General features: G+C 42.5%; 1 protein-coding gene across 1 annotated transcript in view; it reads right to left on the reverse strand.

The window, feature by feature from the left end:
- Nucleotides 1-953: 953 nt before the first annotated feature.
- LOC117505792 (AP-2 complex subunit alpha-2-like) overlaps nucleotides 954-20,606 on the reverse strand; it is a 153,877-nt gene continuing 134,224 nt past the window's right edge. Inside the window, 9 exon segments of the mRNA XM_034165328.1 lie at nucleotides 954-1,838; nucleotides 1,909-2,009; nucleotides 2,012-2,042; nucleotides 4,007-4,076; nucleotides 9,209-9,325; nucleotides 9,416-9,539; nucleotides 9,645-9,734; nucleotides 9,985-10,067; nucleotides 10,740-10,865. Of these exon segments, the coding sequence (XP_034021219.1) occupies nucleotides 1,761-1,838; nucleotides 1,909-2,009; nucleotides 2,012-2,042; nucleotides 4,007-4,076; nucleotides 9,209-9,325; nucleotides 9,416-9,539; nucleotides 9,645-9,734; nucleotides 9,985-10,067; nucleotides 10,740-10,865 (820 nt within the window). The 3' untranslated portion in view covers nucleotides 954-1,760.

Here is a 20,606-nt window from a genome sequence, read left to right on the forward strand (position 1 = left end):
AAGCCAGAAAGTTGCCATTTGAAATGACTTTAGTTTTGTGTCATGTCTGTGATCTGCTTTTTTTCTACAAAATTAAACAACTGATTGAACATCCTCCGAGGCCGGTGATTCCATCATTTTTGCCAGGGGTTGTATAACCTTTGCACTGATTGGTCATAAGTTTCGTAATAACCAATGAAAACGTGCATAAGTAATAGCTTCGACTGCGCTTCGATACCGTCTCGGTTTTTATGATTTGTTGGAGGGAAAACTACTGAATATTGGAAGTTGAAAGACCGCACAGTTACCTCCCTTACACTACATGCTCATTGTGCACCTACTTCATACTGGTCACTGATCAGCACAGCGTTACTTCCGCATTCGGCTGACTGACGGACTGATCAAACTTGCTGCGTCGGCAATAAACAAAGACCACTCAGTGTTCTGAATAGACGACAATTTTATTAAACAAAGGTACTCCTGGCATTAATTTTTTTTTGCATTCTTACCCCCCCCTAAAATTTTCTCAATGGATTTGGACGTTTCACAAAATCGACCCCCGGGACTGTCAAATCTGCAGAAAAATCTCATCCCTGTATTAAAAGTGGAGCAACTAACGTTTGACTCCTGTTCAAAGGCTGGAATGTAAGTCTTGTATCGTCCCCTTAAGTGGTACCGATTAGGTCAAAACCAGTTTCAGGCACATGGACAAACATACACTTAGGAGATGATCTAATAACCTAGCAGACTTGTATCAAGTTCACAAGGTCATGTGACATAAACAATGTTCGTCTCCTGAAGGCTGATGGGTAAAAACAATCCTTCAATGTGCACATATTCTTTTATAACATAGATGTGCATGTAATTTTAAAAGTTTTTTAAGCTGCCTATTTCACAAAGGTTTGCATGGACTGGTGAAATACGACCCTCTCATTGTGTTATAATGTGTTTTAAAGAGGACACACGCAGTCAAGTTATATGACAAAAGTACAATTGTATTGTTGGACATAAGACACTGAAGGAGATGCATTAAGTGCAACAGTGACGTGGTGCAGAAAACGTTTCTCTCTCAAGCTCAGCTGCAGCTGTGCAGAAACATGTTCTTCACATCAAAAACTGAACATTCATTTTTCGCATTTCAGTAACTGGTTTCTGGCTGTAAAATTTAAGCACCCCAAGAAGAAAAATTCGAGAGAAAAAACAAAAACACAAATTTCTAGTGTCCAAAGTAAATGCTTTAAATTTCATGCAGTGTGTATATATATAAGGCATCTTCCGCACTCCTGGAGGGGGGTTAGCAGTGGTGGGCACAGCTAACCAAAAAGTTAGCTTTGACTTGGACATCGACATAAAGTGAGAATTCCAGTTGGCTGTTTGAAAGCTCTAATTTGCTTCATAGACAAAATGTTGCAATTAACAAGTGCAAACTGTCAGAGAAGAAGAAAACATCCCAGCTGCAACTTTGGTTTGAACACTACAAGAAATGTTCAACAGAAATGTCAGAACAGCTGGGTTTTGATCATTATTAAGGCCGCCAATCCATTTCAGTGAATACAATCAAACTGTAAAGAAAGAAAACGGCATCCAGCAGTGAAATGCTTTGGAGCTGCAGAACACGAACGAGGCGCTCCAGCTGTGAGTTTAAAGTAACAACTGCTAGTGAAGCATTTCACTGAAACATCAATTAAAAAAAAAAAAGAATTTACACTGTACAAAAACACAGACTAAACAGCAAGCTGGAGAGTAAAGTTGTAACGATGCTGGTGCTTCCTGGTGTCGGGCTAAAACTGTTCAGACAGCAGGTCACACAGTCTCTGAGACACAGAGTCCCTGCTGGTCCGGAGGGTCAGACGGTACATCTGGACATAAGACACAGTTAGCACACGTACAGTATGACTGATGGACAGGTGTGTGTGTGTGTGTATTTACCTGTGCCTGTGTGTTGGGCTCCAGTCTCAGCAGGCAGCCCACCTGAGTATTCTTAGTGTGCACGACTCCAGCGCCGACAAAGTTTGCAGGATTGGGATCCACCCTTCCAACAAAGCGACGCCAAAACCTAAAATCTGCCAGAGGAGAGATTTAATTCTGAAGAGAGACAGAACAATAGAGCCTCAACATAAAGTGCTTCAGGCACTAAAACAACAAAATAACTCCTGTTAAAAGTACATCCTGTTCACAGAGTACACAGTCAACACCCCAGTTCTAATGAGAGCCGACTGTATGTCAAACCCTAAATCCTCTGAATCCTGTCCGGCAGTGTCATGAGATCCAGAATGGGAGATTCCTTTAGAACACCAGAACACTGGATGGCCATCAGACACTCAAAGCGCTTTACATAATGTCTCACATTTACCCCGACGTCAGGGTGCTGTCATTAAAGGTGCTCACTACACACCGGGAGCAACTGGGGGATTAAGGACCTTGCCCAAGGGCCCAGTCAGGCTGGGATTTGAACCAAGGATCCTCTGGAATCAAGCCCAATGCTTAACCACTAGACCATCACCTCCCCTAAAAAAAAACCCCAAAATTTTGGGACTACCACCTCAGATCAGATGACACCACCCACTGAATTTAAGCAGCATATTAAATAAATGCTGATGATTTTATTACGTTCTTGGTGGACGTAATGACAGCAAGTGTGTGTGTGTGAGTGAGAAAAAAAAAGTTCATAGTTAAACATCGTTATACTTCTTGCTCTGATGACCAGTGACAATATGTCCCAAGTGAGTGGCGCCATTTTGGGGCCAATTGTGCTGAACGACTGAATGAAGCTTTTATGTTTTCAACTTTTTTTTTTAAATCAGTCAGCAACACATCCAGGTACAGGTGCTATCAAAATAAAATATAAAAACAGTTAAGCTATCAAATATGCACACATTTACAATTCATGATGTATTTAATTGGTTTAAAGCCTGATTTACGCTGCTGCAGCTGTGTAACTGTCAGACATCAACATGTGGGACAGTTTTAAAGTCCTCTGGATTAGGCTTTATTCTGGATTAATTTCTCTCAAGCTTTTCTTTTTAATCAACTTCCAATTCAAAGGTAAGTTGTACAATTTCCTTTTTCTGACTCCGTGTTGTAAATCTGCAGACTTTTCTGCCAAACATATTTGATCCATGATCAAAAGGTATCAACATTCACACTGCAAAAACTCTGAAAATATGAGAGGAAAGAGTGAAACCAGAAAAGTGTCAGATCACAGCCTTTTGTAGTCTGATTTAACAGGTGCATGTCAGGCTGCTCTGTCTAGTACATGTGAGGGGTTTTTAATTTAAATACACTGTGATCAGGACATTTTATCTGATGTGAGCGAAAATCCACTATACAAACTCTGTTATATATACACATACAAAAACATCCGGCTTACACAGTGATGGTTCAGGTGAGTTCTATTGTATATGGGACTGAAGACTAAGTTTATTTACCTCTCAAAGCTTTGATGATGAAGTCGCCTCCATCCCAAATGGCTGACTTCCATTTTCCCCAAAATTTTTGTCTGTTTGGATCTGAAGGGAATCTGTACATCTTGAAGCCCTTGTTGTGTCCAAATGCACAACATTCTGGCATTTTCAGTGAATAAATAAATAAGATAGTTTGATTTACATGCAGACAGATTAACAGCGAACTCTATTTTGGACTAAAGATGGCACCACGAGTCACATGATTTTTTTTTTCAGCTCCCATATTGCTACTCTCTGTATAAAGGGACTCTACTTTGCACAGATGGAAAGTTTTATAATTGCCAAAATGTTTAATAAAATACTGTGTTAAATTGATTTTCAGTCAAGGCACCTGGGAGACGACTCTAACTACTACGACAGAGAATCTTGCATCATCAAGAAAACTGTCTGAAATTTACAAAAGTGAAGATCCAGCTAACATACAGAAACATTTCAGTCAGTCCTCTAACTTCAGATATGACATCATTCTAGAAGTTAAAATGACCCAGATTACAGACTGGGAATGGTAGTTAATTTTTTTAATCCAAAACACACTTGAGGAGGTCTTCACAGTGAGGCTTTACCTTGGCCTTAGTGACATCTGTGTCCATCAGGTGTTTGGCTTTGAAGATTTTCTGAACCTCCTGCTGAGGACTAAACCAAAAAGGGAGAACATCAGTAGTTGTCTACAGCAAGTGGACAACAGGAATATTTCATGATACCTGCACCATTAAGCACAAATCAGTCTTTATATCAATAATACAATGGTGAAAAGTGACATGCACGGTAGATGTCACACTAACTGCCTGAACTCATGTGAGTGTTGTATATACTGTGACTATGTTGGGAGCTGAAAAGCAGCCACCCGTTAATGGAAAGATTTGGTTCTAACAGTAAAACAGATTCTGAAGTTCAAAATGGTACAGTGATATATATATATATATATATATATATATAAACAGTCCCCTGGACCACACCAGTTCTATGTCAGCTGCTATGTGTATATATACAGTAGTGTTCAGAGTAATAGTAGTGCTGTGTGACTAAAAAGATTAATCCAGGTTTTGAGTATATTTCTTATTGTTACATGGGAAACAAGGTACCAGTAGATTCAGTAGATTCTCACAAATCCAACAAGACCAAGCATTCATGATATGCACTCTTAAGGCTATGAAATTGGGCTATTAGTAAAAAAAAGTAGAAAAGGGGGTGTTCACAATAATAGTAGTGTAGCATTCAGTCAGTGAGTTCGTCAACTTTGTGGAACAAACAGGTGTGAATCAGGTGTCCCCTATTTAAGGATGAAGCAGCACCTGTTGAACATGCTTTTCTCTTTGAAAGCCTGATGGAAAATGGGACGCTTCAGACATTGTTCAGAAGAACAGCGTAGTTTGATTAAAAAGTTGATTGAGAGGGGAAAACTTATACACAGGTGCAAAAAATTATAGGCTGTTCATCTACAATGATCTCCAATGCTTTAAAATGGACAAAAAAAACCCAAAAAAAAAAACAGACGCGTAGAAGAAAACGGAAAACAACCATCAAAATGGATAGAAGAATAACCAGAATGCCAAAGGCTCACCCATTGATCAGCTCCAGGATGATCAAAGACAGTCTGGAGTTACCTGTAAGTGCTGTGACAGTTAGAAGACGCCTGTGTGAAGCTAATTTATTTGCAAGAATCCCCCACAAAGTCCCTCTGTTAAATAAAAGATGTGCAGAAGAGGTTACAATTTGCTAAAGAACACATCAACTGGCCTAAAGCGAAATGCAGGAATATTTTGTGGACTAATGACAGTAAAATTGTTCTTTTTGGGTCCAAGGGCTGCAGACAGTTTGTGAGACGACCCCCAAACTCTGAATTCAAGTCACAGTTCACAGTGAAGACAGTGAAGCATGGTGGTGCAAGCATCATGATATGGGCATGTTTCTCCTACTATGGTGTTGGGCCTATATATCGCATACCAGGTATCATGGATCAGTTTGGATATGTCAAAATACTTGAAGAGGTCATGTTGCCTTATGCTGAAGAGGACATGCCCTTGACATGGGTGTTTCAACAAGACAGTGACCCCAAGCACACTAGTAAACCAGCAAAATCTTGGTTCCAAACCAACAAAATTAATGCCTCGCAGATGTGAAGAAATCATGAAAAACTGTGGTTATACAATTAACACCCAGAAGGCCAAGGTCTGGTCAAATGACCAATCTACCTCTAAAGTCCACGGATAGTCAAATGACTCCAAGATCCCCTGTGGAGAGCTACTTCTGTTATGTAAACAAGGAAGTCTCAGAACACACAGACAACAAATATGCAAACACAAGAATGTGGCAAGCCAAGTCAGCTAGCCAGGGTCATTTGACTCTCCGTGGGCTTTACAGGTAGAAGAGAAAAGCTTGGACCTCTGAGTGCTAAATACTAGTTTAGTGATTCACAGGATTGCTAACAAAGCAGTTTGAACATAATAGTTTTGAGTTTGTAGCGTCAACAGCAGATGCTACTATTATTGTGAACACCCCTTTTCTACTTTTTTTTTTTACCTCCGCCAAGGAGTTTATGTTTTCGGTTGCGTTTGTTTGTTTGTCTGTTTGTCAGCAGGATAACGCAAAAACCTTTGAACAGATTTTGATGAAATTTTGTGGAGTGTTTGGAAATGACAAGAGGAACAAGTGATTAAATTTTAGAGGTGATCACGATCCGGATCCCGATGCTAACGCGTTAGCATGTCTATGGCATTTTCAATGTTAAAAGTTAGCATTAAGCAGTTGCAGCTGTCATCACGTTCGGGTGCATTTGTTTTCAAATTGTAATATTTCTTAAATTTATTTTGTTTATATATTAATAATCTAATGATTATTATATACAATTTTAGAGAAAGAGACAAAAGAAATAGATCACTGTGCCAAGGAGGGAATCTCTTAGGGTCAGTGACCTATGACCTTGCTTAGAGAAGTGTTTCATAAATGTTAAAAAATTCATATATTTGCAGTTTAGTTGAATAATAAATTGAATTTTGTCTCTTATTTGTTTTGTCTATAAGCACATGCAATATCAATATCAGTGCTCAGATGACAGTAGCTTCTGGGAAAGGTGCAAGTTGCAATAAACTGTGATGCCAAGCGCTAAGGATACATGCTATCCAGTCACAGCAGATGAAACTTTTTTTTTTTTTTTTTTTTTTTTTTTTACTACTGAGCAAACATTGTTAGATGTTTTTTAGGTTCAATGATAGCGCCTTGGGGCAACTGTTTGTTGTGATTTGGCGCTATATAAGAAAAAAGTTGATTGATTGATTGATTGATTCCACGGCGTGTAGATGTTATGGCGTCAGTGACCCCATGGCCTTGGCGGAGGTTTGCACTCTGAGTGCTTCTAGTTTACTAATAGCCCAATTTCATAGCCTTAAGAGTGTGCATATCATGAATGCTTGGTCTTGTTGGATTTGTGAGAATCTACTGAATCTACTGGTACCTTGTTTCCCATTAACAATGAGAAATATACTCAAAACCTGGATTAATCTTTTAGTCACATAGCACTACTATTATTCTGAACACTACTGTATATATATATATATATATATATATATATATATATATATATATATATATTTGTCATTTTGTCTCTATACACCACTGCAACAGATTGAAATGAAGCAATCAAGACATGCTTATAGTTTAGGCCTAAACCTTTAATTTTAATTCAGGGGGTTTAACAAAAATACCACATTAACTATTTAAGAACTGCAGCCTTTTTAAGTATGGTGTCTCCATTTTCAGAGGCCATAAGAAACTGGACAACTGACTCAAACTTTTAAAGCCAGATGTGGCCTGTTCTCTCATTATTCCACAACAGTAAAAGGTCTGAAGTTGACTCCAAATGCTGAATTTGCATATGGTGTTCATTCACTGGAACTCATAATATGAGGGCCAAAACGATCTTCGTCCTGAGACAGATCCAGGAGAAGTGCAGAGAACAGAACATGGCCCTTTATGCAGCCTTCATAGACCTAACCAAGGCTTTTGACACGGTCAGTCGTGAGGGTTTGTGGAAGATTCTTGCACGCCTTGGCTGCCCTCCAAAGCTCCTCACCATCATCCGCCAGCTGCATGAAGGCCAGATGGGATAAATGAAGTACAACGGGACTCTGTCCGGCAGCTTCCCCATCTCAAATGGTGTCAAACAAGGTTGCATCCTCGCGCCCACTCTGTTCTCCATCTTCTTCAGCATGATGCTTCGTGAGGCCAAAGAAGACTTGACAGATGGCATCTATATCCGCTTCAGAACCGACGGAAGTCTGTTTAACTTGCGGCGCCTTCTGTCCCACACTAAGATCACAGAACAGCTAATCATGGAGCTGCTCTTCGCAGATGACTGCGCCCTCATTGCCCATACGGAGCAAGCCTTGCAGCACACTGTCAACTGTTTTGCTGAAGCAGCAAGAGCCTTCGGCCTCACCATCAGCCTGAGAAAGAGAAATGCTATATCAACCAGTCCCCCATACAGCATATACCCCACCCCAAATCAACATCGAGGGTACCAGCTTGAATGCAGTAGAGCACTTCACGTATCTCGGTAGTGTTATCTCAAACGACGCATCTGTTGCCAAGGACCTAGACAGTCGCCTTGCCAAGGCCAGCAGTTCTTTCGGTCGACTCTCTAAGAAAGTCTGGCAGAATCATGCACTGCGCCTTTCCACAAAAGTACAGGTCTACAGAGCCATTTCAGCTCCTGTATGGAGCTGAAACCTGGGTTCTGTATCGCCAGCAGATCAGATTACTGGAACGCTTTCATCAGCGTTGTCTCCAAAACATCTTCGGGATCAAGTGGCAGGACTACGTCTCAAATGAGGACATCCTTAGCAGAGCCAAATTGCCCAGCATGGAGTCTATTATACTCAAACAACAGCTTCGTTGGGCAGGTCACGTAGCCAGGATGGATGATACACGCATGCCGAAATTAATTCTCTTTGGCGAGCTCAAGGAAGGGAGATGAAACCAAGGGGCCCCCAAAAAGCGCTATAAGGACCAGCTGAAGAAACAGCTTTCCCTTGCAGGCATTCAGCATCAGTCATGGCAGCATCTAGCTACAGATAGACTCAGCTGGCGTTCCAGCATCAAATCCACCAGCCTGAAGTTTGAGGCAGAAAGAAGTGAGGCCTCATGCCAGAAGCGTCAAAGACAGAAAGAGTGGGCAGCAGCACAAGCCCAGCCTACTCAAGTGTTCATTTGCCCCAAGTGTAACAAGTCTTGTGCATCCTGCATTGGACTTTTCAGCCACCAGAGGGCTTTTAGAAAATAAACAAAAAAAAAACAAAAAAAAGGCCTTACCACTATCCTCGCAAGCGAGGAAACTGCCAACAACAACATATATATATATATATATATACATATATATATAAGCCCCTTATTATTATTATTATCTTTGCCTGCTGGAATAAGAGACAGAACTCTTCAAATTATTGTTCATTACTTCCCATTTCAATCATACTCACAGGTGAAATGTTCATCCACAGACTTTGATCTGGTGATTTGCGCAGTTTATAGGTGCACATGAAGGTATTTTTTAACAAAATTACAAAGAAAAAAGTTGTGTGCGCCTCATTAAAGATCAATAGAAAAGAGCATTCAGGAGCGGAACATCAGAGTGGTACTATGGCGGCCGGTTTGCTTCAAAACTATTGGCCAATGAGTGATCCAGTGTTATATAGAGATCAGTGGGTCACAGAGACAATTATGAGTCAGGAAAAACTTTAATAATGCATTAATAACGGGAAAACAAATCTTACGCTCCCAGCTGTTTCCAGCGCTGGAAGAAGTCTTGTGACGTCATCTCTGTAGGCTGGAAAAACTTGTTCAACATCACAGGAAGCTTGACTGCTATGTTCTGAAGGGTTCCACCATATCTGTTCACACACGCAATCAGAAATGAGCACTGACAAAGAACTACAGACGGGAACACCAAGATACCGCAAAGTGTGCAGGTGGACACCAACCTAAACTGGATGTTGAGTACCGGTGCGTCAGTAAAATCAGATACACACTCTATGTTGAGGATCTGCTGGACCTGAGCTCCACCTTCTATCACTGGGTCCACTCCCTTTGCATGGACATTGAGCTGTGGAAGCCATAGTTATGGAACCTTAAAAATTCATGTAGTTTGCCTATGTTGAACTTTACTAACACATACATTTGATGATGACAAAGAAGTAGTAGAAAGGATATGAGCCTGGAGCGAATCTTGACTGGTTACTGATGAAGAGAAGCTGAGGAACTGGGTAGATGTCTTGTTGCCATAGAACACATACATACGACCTTGAGAGAAAAGTTAAAAGAAATTAACATATCAGTCATGAAGTTTTGGAGCTGAAAGCCATTCTACTGTTAAGAATGATGATGGTAAGAACGCTGCAACTTCGATGGCAATGCAGCAAATCTAAAACTGTGAAATAATTGTTTGCAGGTATAAATAATTTAAAATTTTAATCATGCACTTGATAAGATTTGCCAAAACATGCACAACACAAACACTGAAGTCACTGTCAAGTATTGTAGAGAAACTCACCCAGGTTTTGCCTGTACTCAGATTTAAGCCCAATCTGCAAAAGCTGGTTCTCATAAAGAACACCATTGTTCTTACAAACAAACCTAAAAGTAGACACACAAACACATCTTTACCTTCATAGTCGTGCCCTGACTGATCTGTTGATACATAAATCAATTAAACTGCAGACCATAACCAGAGTCAAGGTCATGCAGCAGATTACATCTGACATGTTTAGAGTCATTTTCTTTTACACCAACATAAAATATGAAGAAACTTTGATTCACATTTTTTGCATATCAAATTACAAGTCATGAATCACATATTATAAAATCTTTTCACTTGTCTCTTTTTGCTAGAGGTCACTATGGATCTGTATGTTGATTTAGCACAGGTTTTGTGCCAGAAGTCCTTTCTGACTCCACATTCCATGGAGAATGAGCACAAGTGGTCCTGAAGCACTTGGTCACCACGCTGTCCGAATACAAAATAAATGTACAAATGACAAAATTTGCACATATTCCACTGCTCGCCTCATCCATGTCTGTGTTACAGAAACAGTGCAATACTATCATGTTGTTGTTGGTGCCATTTTGCCCCCCCCCCGATTTTTGTACAGGAGTCAGCCAATGGATTTAGAATGAAATGTTGGTAGACATATTTCTAAGAGAAAACACATTTCACAGGTACTTAACATACCTAGAAACAGACCAGCCACTGCAAACCCTATTCCACTTTTAATTTCATGATTCGGGTTCTTGATAATATTTTCACACCTTGAAAAATTTTCCTCAGACACGTCTGCAGATGCTGGCGAGGAGCTTTCAGAGAAGACATCGACGAGCAGGCTGGGCCCCTGAGGAGGGGGACTGTTCAGGTTGAGCAGGTCTGTGAATGCGGGGCTGCACCCTGTGAGTGTGACAGACATCAGCGTTGCCGTCACTACATGTCAAGAGCAGACGAGATAAAAGTGAATGAACACTGATTGGTCTCTGCCTTCTTCAGTAATGCAGCCTGATACTCTGCATTTTTGCAGACCGTCAGTTGTTGCACTCTGTACTTTCTAATCATGGGTCATCTCATGTGACATGCAAGAATGTGAAATAAATACCTAGTAACAGATGATTTATACAGTTTTGATGAGCCAATATAGGATTTAATTTTCTGCCTTGAAGAAATGTATTACTGGTTTAATTACCAATCCAATTTCAAGAATTTGTAAAATGTATCACATGCTGTTATTAATGATAACTGTTAGTGGCTTTTATTTTATTGAGTTAACCTTTATTAAGCAGGTTAGTCCCACTGAGATCAAGATTTTTTTTTTTTAACAAGGGAGACAATTATAAAGTTTCCAATTTTACTTCAACTGCTATTTTCAAGGTTGCTACAGCTTAAGGCAAGATAAATTTAAAACTTTTTTAATGCCAATTCAAAAGAAATTTAAGACTAACATTACAATAACCAACATTGTTGGGAAGAGGAGAAAAAAACACTATACAGTGCATCCATTAAGTATTCACAGTGCTGCACATTTTTTCCACAGTTTTGTTATGTAACTTACAGCCTTATTATAAAATGGATGCAATTCATTTTTTTTCCTCAAAATTCTGCACACAATACCCCATAATGACAATGTAAACAAAAAGTTTAAATAGATAGCTTTTATTATCATTGTCATTACAACGAGATTTCCGCAGTCACATTCCACATACAAACAGCAATTAATCCACTTCACCAGCGCTTTCAACACCATCCAGCCGAGGCTCCTGAGGGACAAGCTGGTGATTGCAGGAGTGGATGAGGATCTGGCTGAGTGGGTCCTGGACTACCTCACAACCGGCCCCAATTTGTGAGGACCAAGAACTGCGTGTCTGACCTCCTGACCTGCAGTGTGGGGGGCCCCCCAGGGGACGGTCCTCGCGCCTTCCTCTTCACTCTTTACACTACAGACTTCAGACACAACACGGACAGCTGTGTCCTGCAGAAGTTCTCCGATGACTCCGCCCTCATTGGACTCATTATGGATGATGATGACGCGGAGTACAGAGGACTAACGCAGGACTTTGTGAATGGTGTCAGAGGAACCACCTCCTCATCAATGCGGGGAAGACCAAGGAAATGGTGGTGGACTTCAGACGCCGCCCCACTACACTCCCCCCAGTGAACATCCAGGGAAGGGACATTGAGAGAGTGGACTCATAAGCACCTGGGTGTTCATCTGAACAACAAACTGGACTGGACTCACAATACGGACGCACTTTACAGGAAGGGTCAGAGCTGCCTCTACCTCCTGAGGAGGCTGAGGTCTTTTGGAGTGAGGGGGCCACTCCTGAGGACCTTCTATGACTCTGTGGTGGCATCAGCCATCCTGTACGGTGTGGTCTGCTGGAGCAGCAGCATCACAGAGAGGGACAGGAAAAGACTGGATAAGATCATCAGGAAATCCTGCTCTGTCCTGGGCTGTCCTCTGTGCAGGAGGTGGGGGACAGGAGGGTCCTGGCTAAACTTACATCTATGCTGGACCACGAGTGTCACCCCCTGCAGGACGTTCTGTCTGCTCTGGAGAGCAGTTTCAGTGACAGACTCATCCACCCTCACTGTGTGAGGGAGAGATTCTGCAGATCGTTTCTCCCGGCTGCTGTCAGACTGTACAATGATCAATGCTAGTACTGTGGTAACCATAGCAACCAGGACAATAATCATGTCATTACCTGCTGTATTTATTAGTGCAATAATTTAACTTATGGTGCACTCAAGTCACTTTACATATATTACATATTACATATATATAGTACTTATATTTTAACCTAGCCATATTGTAAATATCAGAGTAACTTATCGTTCATTTCACGCTGAAGTCATTTTATCTGATCACTCTCATATCCTGACAGTGTATATCATCCCGGCAGTGCAGCACTGAACTGAACAATGGTAGCCGTAGCTTTACCCGGCACTCAGTGCTTTTTAGTTCTTGTTTTTAAGAGATGCTTGTTTTCCAAGGTGTCATCCAATTTGCATCCAAGTTCAAGAGTCAACGCAGTCTGAGAATGCACTGCCTTGCCAATCTCATTAATCATGACTGTCAAGCGAGGGCCCGTGGTTCTTGATGCCGTCTTGCCGTCGTCTTGCTCCAAGACAGGACTGTCTGGAGGCACAAATCTGGGGAGGGCACAGAAACTTTTCTGCTGCTTTGAAGGTCCCAATAAGCACAGCAGTTTCCATCAATTACAAATGGAAGACATTTAGATCCACCAGGACTCTTCCTAAAGCTGGACGCCTGTCTAAACTGAGCGATCGGGGGAGAAGGACCTTAGTCAGGGAAGTGAGCAACAACCCGATGGTCACTCTGTCAGAGCTCCAGCATTCCTCTGTGGAGAGAGGAGAACCTTCCAGAAAGACAACCATCTCTGCAGCAATCCACCAATCAGGCCTGTAGGGTAGAGTGTCCAGACGGAAGACACTCCTTAGCTAAAGACACATGGCAGCCCACCTGGAGTTTGACAAAAGCACCTGAAGGACTCTCAGACCAGGAGAAACAAAATTCTCTGGTCTGATGAGACAAAGATTGAACTCTTTGGCATCATGTTTGGAGGAAACCAGGCACCATCCCTACAGTGAAGCATGGTGGTGGCAGCACCATGCTGTGGGGATGTTTTTCAGTGGCAGGAACTGGGAGACTAGTCAGGATTGAGGGAAAGATGAATGCAGCAAAGTACAGAGACATCCTGGATGGAAACCTGCTCCAGAGCGCTCTGGACCTCAGACTGGAGCAACGGTTCATCTTTCAGCAGGATGACCCTAATCACACAGCCAAGATATCAAAGGAGTGGCTTCAGGACAACTCTGTGAATGTCCTTGAGTGGTCCAGCCAGAGCCCAGACCTGAATCCGACTGAACATCTCTGGAGAGATCTGAAAATGGCTATGCACCGACACTACCCATCCAACCTGATGGAACTTGAGAGGTGCTGCAAAGAGGAATGGACCAAACTGCCCAAAGATAGGTGCACCAAGCTTGTGGCATCATATTCAACAAGACTCGAGGCTGGAATTGCTGCCAAAGGAGCATCAACAAAGTATTGAACAAAGGCTGTGAATACTTATGGACACGTGTTTTTTTGTTTTGTTTTATTATTTTTTAGATTAGATCGAACTTTATTGAGGTTCCAGGAGCATTGTATAGCAGCCACAGGGTAAGAAGCACACAGAGTATCAAAAGTGAAAGAAAAAAAAAAAAAACAGTTTGCAAAAATAAATACACAATATAAATACCAGACATACTGATCAATACCAGTTTACTGGCTCCTACTGTTCCTCTCCTTCCCATCCTCTGTCTTCCTGTTACTCCTCCTCAACCCTGAGTGAGGAGTTGTACAGTCTGATGGCCTGAGGGACAATGGAGTTTTTCAGTCTGTTGGTCCTGCACTTGGGAAGGAGCAGTCTGTGGCTGAAGAGGCTCCTCTGGTTGCTGATGATAGTGTGCAGAGGGTGATTGGCATCATCCATAACGTCCAGCAGTTTGTCCAGTGCTCTCTTCTCTGCCACCGTCACCAGAGGGTCCGGCTTCATGCCAACCACAGAGCCAGCCCACCTGATCAGTTTGTCCAGTCAATGACCAGTCTCCTTTGTCTTAGAGGTGTTGAGCTGTTGATGGTTTGTGTGGCACTAGGCAGCAAACTCCTTCACTAGGCTCCTGTAGTCCTCCTCTCTGCCATTGCTGATGCATCCAACAATAGCTGTGTCATCTGTAAACTTTTGGATGTGACACAGCTCAGAGTTGTAGCAGAAGTCAGAGGTATACAGAGTGAAGAGAAGAGAGGCCAGCACAGTGCCCTGTGGTGCTCTGGTACTGCTGATAACAGTGTCAGACGTGGTGTCCCTCAGCCTGACATACTGCGGCCTGTCAGTGAGGTAGCTGGAGATGATCAGGAGGAAACCACGGAGGAACAGGTGACTGCATACCTTCATAGTAAACATATTGACATTAATAAAGAAAATATCAAAGCCTTCAATTTTGTGATCGTATCATCGGATTTGAGGCCACATGTTCTGGACATCCGGGTGAAGAGACGAGCAGAGCTGTCAAATGATCACCATCCGGTGGTGAGTTGATCAGAGGGTGGACTTTGGACAGGCCTGGTAAGCCCAAACAGATAGCGCAGGTGAACTGGGAAGGTCTGGAGGAGCCCACTGTCTGACAGAACTTCAACTCACACCTCCGGCAGAGCTTCTCTAGCATCCCTGTGGAGGTTGGGGGCATTGAACCAGAATGGACAATGTTCAAAGCTTCCATTGCTGAAGCTGCAGCAGGGAGCTGTGGCCTGAAGATCTTATGTGCCTCAAGGGGCGGCAATCCTCGAACAACGTGGTGGACACCGGTAGTCAGGGAAGCCGGCCGACTGAAGAAGGAGTCCTTCCGGGATATGCTATCTCAGAGGACTCCAGAGGCAGTTGCAAGGTACAGACAGGCCTGAAGGCCAACAACCTCTGCTGTGGAGGAGGCAAAGCAGTGGGTGTGCGAGGAGTTTGGAGCAACCATGGAGAAGGACTTTCGGTCGGCACCAAGGTGCTTCTGGTGGACCATGAGGAACCTCAGGAGAGGAAAACGGGGAACCATCCAAGCTGTCTACAGTAAGGAAGGGACTCTGTTAAACCTCAACTGAGGATGTATCCAGCGCTGGAAGGAACACTTTGAGGAACTCCTGCATCAGACCGTAGCGCCCTCTATAGTAGGGGCAGAGCTGTAATCTGATGAAGGATTTTCATCAATTTCCCTGGTGGAATTCACTGAGGAAGTCAAACAACTCCACAGTGGCAAGGCCCCGGGGGTTTGATGAGATCCAAATTCAATTTCAATTTATTTTCCTTATTTGATTTGATTTGAACATTTATTTAGTCCCCATGGGGGCAATTCAGGTGCAGTCAGCAGTAAAAATTCATAAAAACACATCATACAAGTTCACAAAAACACAGCAGAATAAATATACAAAACCAAAACCAAGAAATAAGGTGCAAGTCAGTGTAGACTTAAGTGCAACAGTGAGTCCTTAGGTGTTATTTAGGAGAGCAATGGCTGTGGGAATAAAAGAGTTTTTTAGTCTGTTGGTTCTGCATCTGTTCATTACCAGGCATCTGCCCGAGGGAAGAAACTTAAATTGAGTGCAGAGGGTGTACCGAATCTGCCATAATTTTCCTGGCTTTTGACACAACCCTTGTTTAAAAAGGTCCATGATGTCCGTTGCACTGAGTTCCCATAATTTTACCACATTCCTTGACAATATTACAAAGACGGTTGCGATTCTTAAGGTTCAATAAGTTGAGCAACACAGGAAGGAAAAGGTTAAAACAAACTCCACAAAGCAACTGTAGAACATTTTCATGAAGACACCATCTACTAAGTTTTTGCAGAAAGTGCATTCTTTGATGCGCCTTACTGCACACTGCATTAACCTGCAATTCAAAGGATAATTTATTGTCAATTTGGGTGCCCAGATACTTATAATTCTCAACAACATCTATGGGCTTCCCGTCAATGGACATTTGATTCAGAACAGGTGGTGTTTTCCTGAAACCAATGTGCATTTCTTTAGTTTTGTCCACATTTATATATAGAGAGGATGAATGGCACCACTCTAAAAAGTCCAGCAAGACCAAACTGTGGTCTGTGGAGTCATCACCGTGCAAAGGGACAGGATAACTGAATCATCTGCATATTTTATGATGTGATGATTATCATGTTGGCTTTGACAGAGATTAGTATAAAAAACAAAGAACAAAGGAGATAAAATGCAGCCCTGAGGGACTCCAGTGGAATGATACAACAGCCATCGGAGAGAGTTTCATTAACTCTGACTCTCTGCGATCTGTTTGTTAAAAAGTCAATAATCCATAAAATTAGGCCAACATTAATGTTCATGTCTCTTAATCGCTCTGCCAATACATGTGGTTATATGCAGTTAAAAACGGAGGAGAAATAAATAACAACATCCGAATAAAGGTATCTGCACCATCAAGATGCTGCAAAGCCAGATTGAGTAGAGTGGAGATTGCATCATCCACGCCCCTTCCAGATCTGTATGTGAACTGAGTGGGTCTAACACTCCCTGTGTTTGTCTTAAAAGCTCCTCTTTCACAATTTTCTCAAAAGTCTTCATAACAAGAGATGTTAGTGCTGTAGGCCTGTAATCATTCGGTTCTTTAGGTGACTTGTTTTTTGGTATTGGAACAATTGTTGAGGATTTCCAAAGGGAGGGTACTCTACGAAGTTCCAATGAACAAGAAAAGATGTGGCAGAATATATCAGCCAATTGCTCTGCGCAGTTTTTAAGTACCCTTCCCCCAATACCATCAGGCCCTGAACTTGTCCTTTCCTTAACACTTTTAAGGTGCTTAAGGACCACACCTCTATCAATGGGTAAGTTAATATTACTGGGCTCATCATTCTGAAGGACACACAATTTGTGATTAAAATTCAGGACATTAAATCGATTATAAAAAGTATTCAATTCATTTGCAAAGACCACATCTGAAGGAAACAAGTTAGTGCTCAGAACACCAGAGCTTGATTTTGATTCCATTCCTAACAGATTTCATTCCCTTCCAAGATGAAAGTAGATTTCCAGAAGTAAAAAGGCTTTGCACTTTGTTCTTGTGGTCATTTCTAGCTCTTCTAATATTTCTTTTGACTTCTTTGTGCAATATGTGATACATAGACATATCCCCTCCTTCATAGCATTTATTTCTCTGTATTATTGAGTCTCTAACATCTTTAGAGAACCAGAGGTTGGTAACAGGGCACAAGGTGAATGACATTATGGTCGGACGACCCTAGTGGCGCTCTGCGGAAGGATCTATATGCGCCTTTGATTGACCCAAAACACAGATCGAGACATTTTGTGCGTCGTGTGGGGCAAGTTACATATTGTTCAAACCCTGGAAGTAATTTAGCAGGGTTACAATTATTAAAATCTCCCATGATTAAATTAGGCGCATCTAGGGAGATGCCCTGGAGTTTGCGCAGAGTACGCGTAATCATCCGTACAGCTACGTCAGCATTCGCCTTTGGATGAATGTAAACAACAGTCAAACAGCTGAGGGAATTCCCTCGGGAGGTGGAACGGGCGCAGAGACACTGACAGGAGTTCGATGTCCTCTGTACACACAGACTCCCTCACAATTTCGGTCTTGCACCAATTTTGATTCACGTACAGGAATACTCCACCCCCGAGTGACTTACTGGTCACTTGGGAGTCCCGATCGAGTCTGAGTGGCTGTCCAAACTCAGCTAAGTCCAGCTCCGAGTTTACATCCTGGTTCTTTAGCCACGTTTCTGTGAGCGCGATGAGGCAAGAGTTTTTATATTCCTCCAAGAAGTGCACATTGGCTCGTAGCTCGTCCATTTTACTCCGTAAGGACTGGGAATTAGAAAGCATTATCGTAGGAAGGGGAATCCGTCGCATCCCCTCTCTTCTTAGCCGCTGGCGAACTCCACCACATCTTCCCCTTTTCTTTGGAAGAAGCGTTTTATGCCGCCCAAAAGCTTCTCTAACTTTTACCCTGGATCGAAGCATTTCATTTGGGAAAACCACTGATGGATTAATAGATCCAGCGCCCGAGTCTTGGAGACGGAGAAGAAATTTGCGGGTGTACTGGACGCCGCCGCTGTTTGCATACAGGCCCCAGGACAGGTACACCACACAGGTAAGAATGAGCAAGTATCCCAACCAGGCCATTCTGTTGCAAAAATATGCACCGCAGATGATGTGATCGGCTGTCAATTATTGCAGGACAGTCACTTTCGCACCAGAAGGAGCGATCACACCCAAAAGATAGTCCTCATACACACTGCACACTCAACACGCTGCTGCTGCTTGTTGCCATGACCAGCGCCCCATATAGTGCCAAATCACAACAGAGTTGCCTCAAGGTGCTTCACACAGGTAAGGTCTATCCTTACCAACCCCCAGAGCAACAGATATAAGGAAAAACTCCCTCTGAGGAAGAAACCTCAAGCAGACCAGACTCAAAGGGGTGACCCTCTGCTTGGGCCATGCTACAAACAAATTACAGAAATAATTCACAGAACAATTCACGGACGAATATACAAGAATTGCTGTTGGTGCACAGGACAGGAGGATCGCCAACACAAACACAACTCCCATCTCTGGATGGAGCTGCACCTTAGAGAGAAAAAAAACAGAATCAGGCATCAGAAAGACAAAAATACTGCATAATTTTCCAGCATTAAACAACAAGGAAAAACAGAAGAAATACTAAGGTGATCGCCGGCCACTAGCCCTAAACTTTACTAAAAGACCCAGAATTTAGGTAAAGTTGAGGCTGCAGCCCGCTCCAATTACTAATAACATGAATTAAAAGAGTAAAAAGCGTAAAACAAAACTGTACCAGTATGCTAGAAATATGAAAGGGAAAATAAGTGCATCTTAAGTCTGGACTTGAAAGTCTCCACAGAATCTGACTGTTTTATTGATGCAGGGAGATCATTCCACAGTTCCTTCCAGTTCCACACTTCTTATTGTGCCCCTGTTCTAACAGGGGCACAATAAGAGAAAGCTCTGTGACCTGCAGACTTCTTATTCACCTTAGGTACACAAAGTAGTCCTGCACCCTGAGAAAGTAAAGCCCGGCCGGTACGTAAGGTTTAATTAGGTCAGCTAGGTAGGAGGTGCCAGTCCATGAATAATTTTATAGGTTAGTAGCAGAACCTTAAAATCTGATCTCACTGGGGGGATGCTGCTGGCGTCCATAAAAACCGAAATGACTGAACTCTTTCAAAGAGAAGTAACAAAGGTGATAAACGAGATTGAAGGAGTTAAATCTGAGCTGCAATCGGTAAAGCTGGAAATAGCCAATAATACTGGAGCCCTTCGATCTGAATTAGACACAGTCACATTACGGTGGCAGATATGGAACATGGACTCTCTTGCTGCTCGGATGATATCGTGGAGCTGCAAGCTAAGGTTAAAAAATTGGAGAAAACTGTGGTGACTCTGCAGGAGAAATGTGTGGACATGGAGGGACGTATGCAGAGGTCAAATATCCGCATATTGAATGTGGCTGAAGAATTCTCGTGTGCACCAATATCTGTGTCCAGGCTGCTCAAAGACGTGCTGAAGATGGATAAGGATGTGCTGATTGACAGGTCACACCGCACTTTACAAGGCAAAAGAGCAGACGGCAAACCCAGAGCGATCATCGCTAAGCTGCACTATCTTCAAGATTGTGCTGACATCCTCTGCCGTGTACAAGAACCTGGCCCACTCCGCTACAACGGCTCACCCATACTTATCTTTCCCGACTACCCACCCAGCGTTGCCCGTGCCAGTTGGTATTTAATTATGCTAAGAAACTTCTTCGAGGACGGCAGGGAGTGCGCTACAGGCTTCTCTATCCTGCACGGCTGCGGATCACCCACAACAACGGTACAGAAGTAATTTTTGACAACCCAGCAGAGGCTATGAGGTACATCCAGGAGAATATCTTGTGAGGACAGACAAAATGAATGCTGGTAAAACTGCCCCATCTTATGCCTTTATTTTATTTTGTTTAGTGTATAATTACAATATTATTGCAGAACTATATGATTCATAATATCTGTCTCTGCTGCTTAAGCCTTAAAAG

This window comes from Thalassophryne amazonica, unplaced genomic scaffold, assembly GCF_902500255.1.
Source record: "Thalassophryne amazonica unplaced genomic scaffold, fThaAma1.1, whole genome shotgun sequence".
NCBI classification, from domain to species: domain Eukaryota; kingdom Metazoa; phylum Chordata; class Actinopteri; order Batrachoidiformes; family Batrachoididae; genus Thalassophryne; species Thalassophryne amazonica.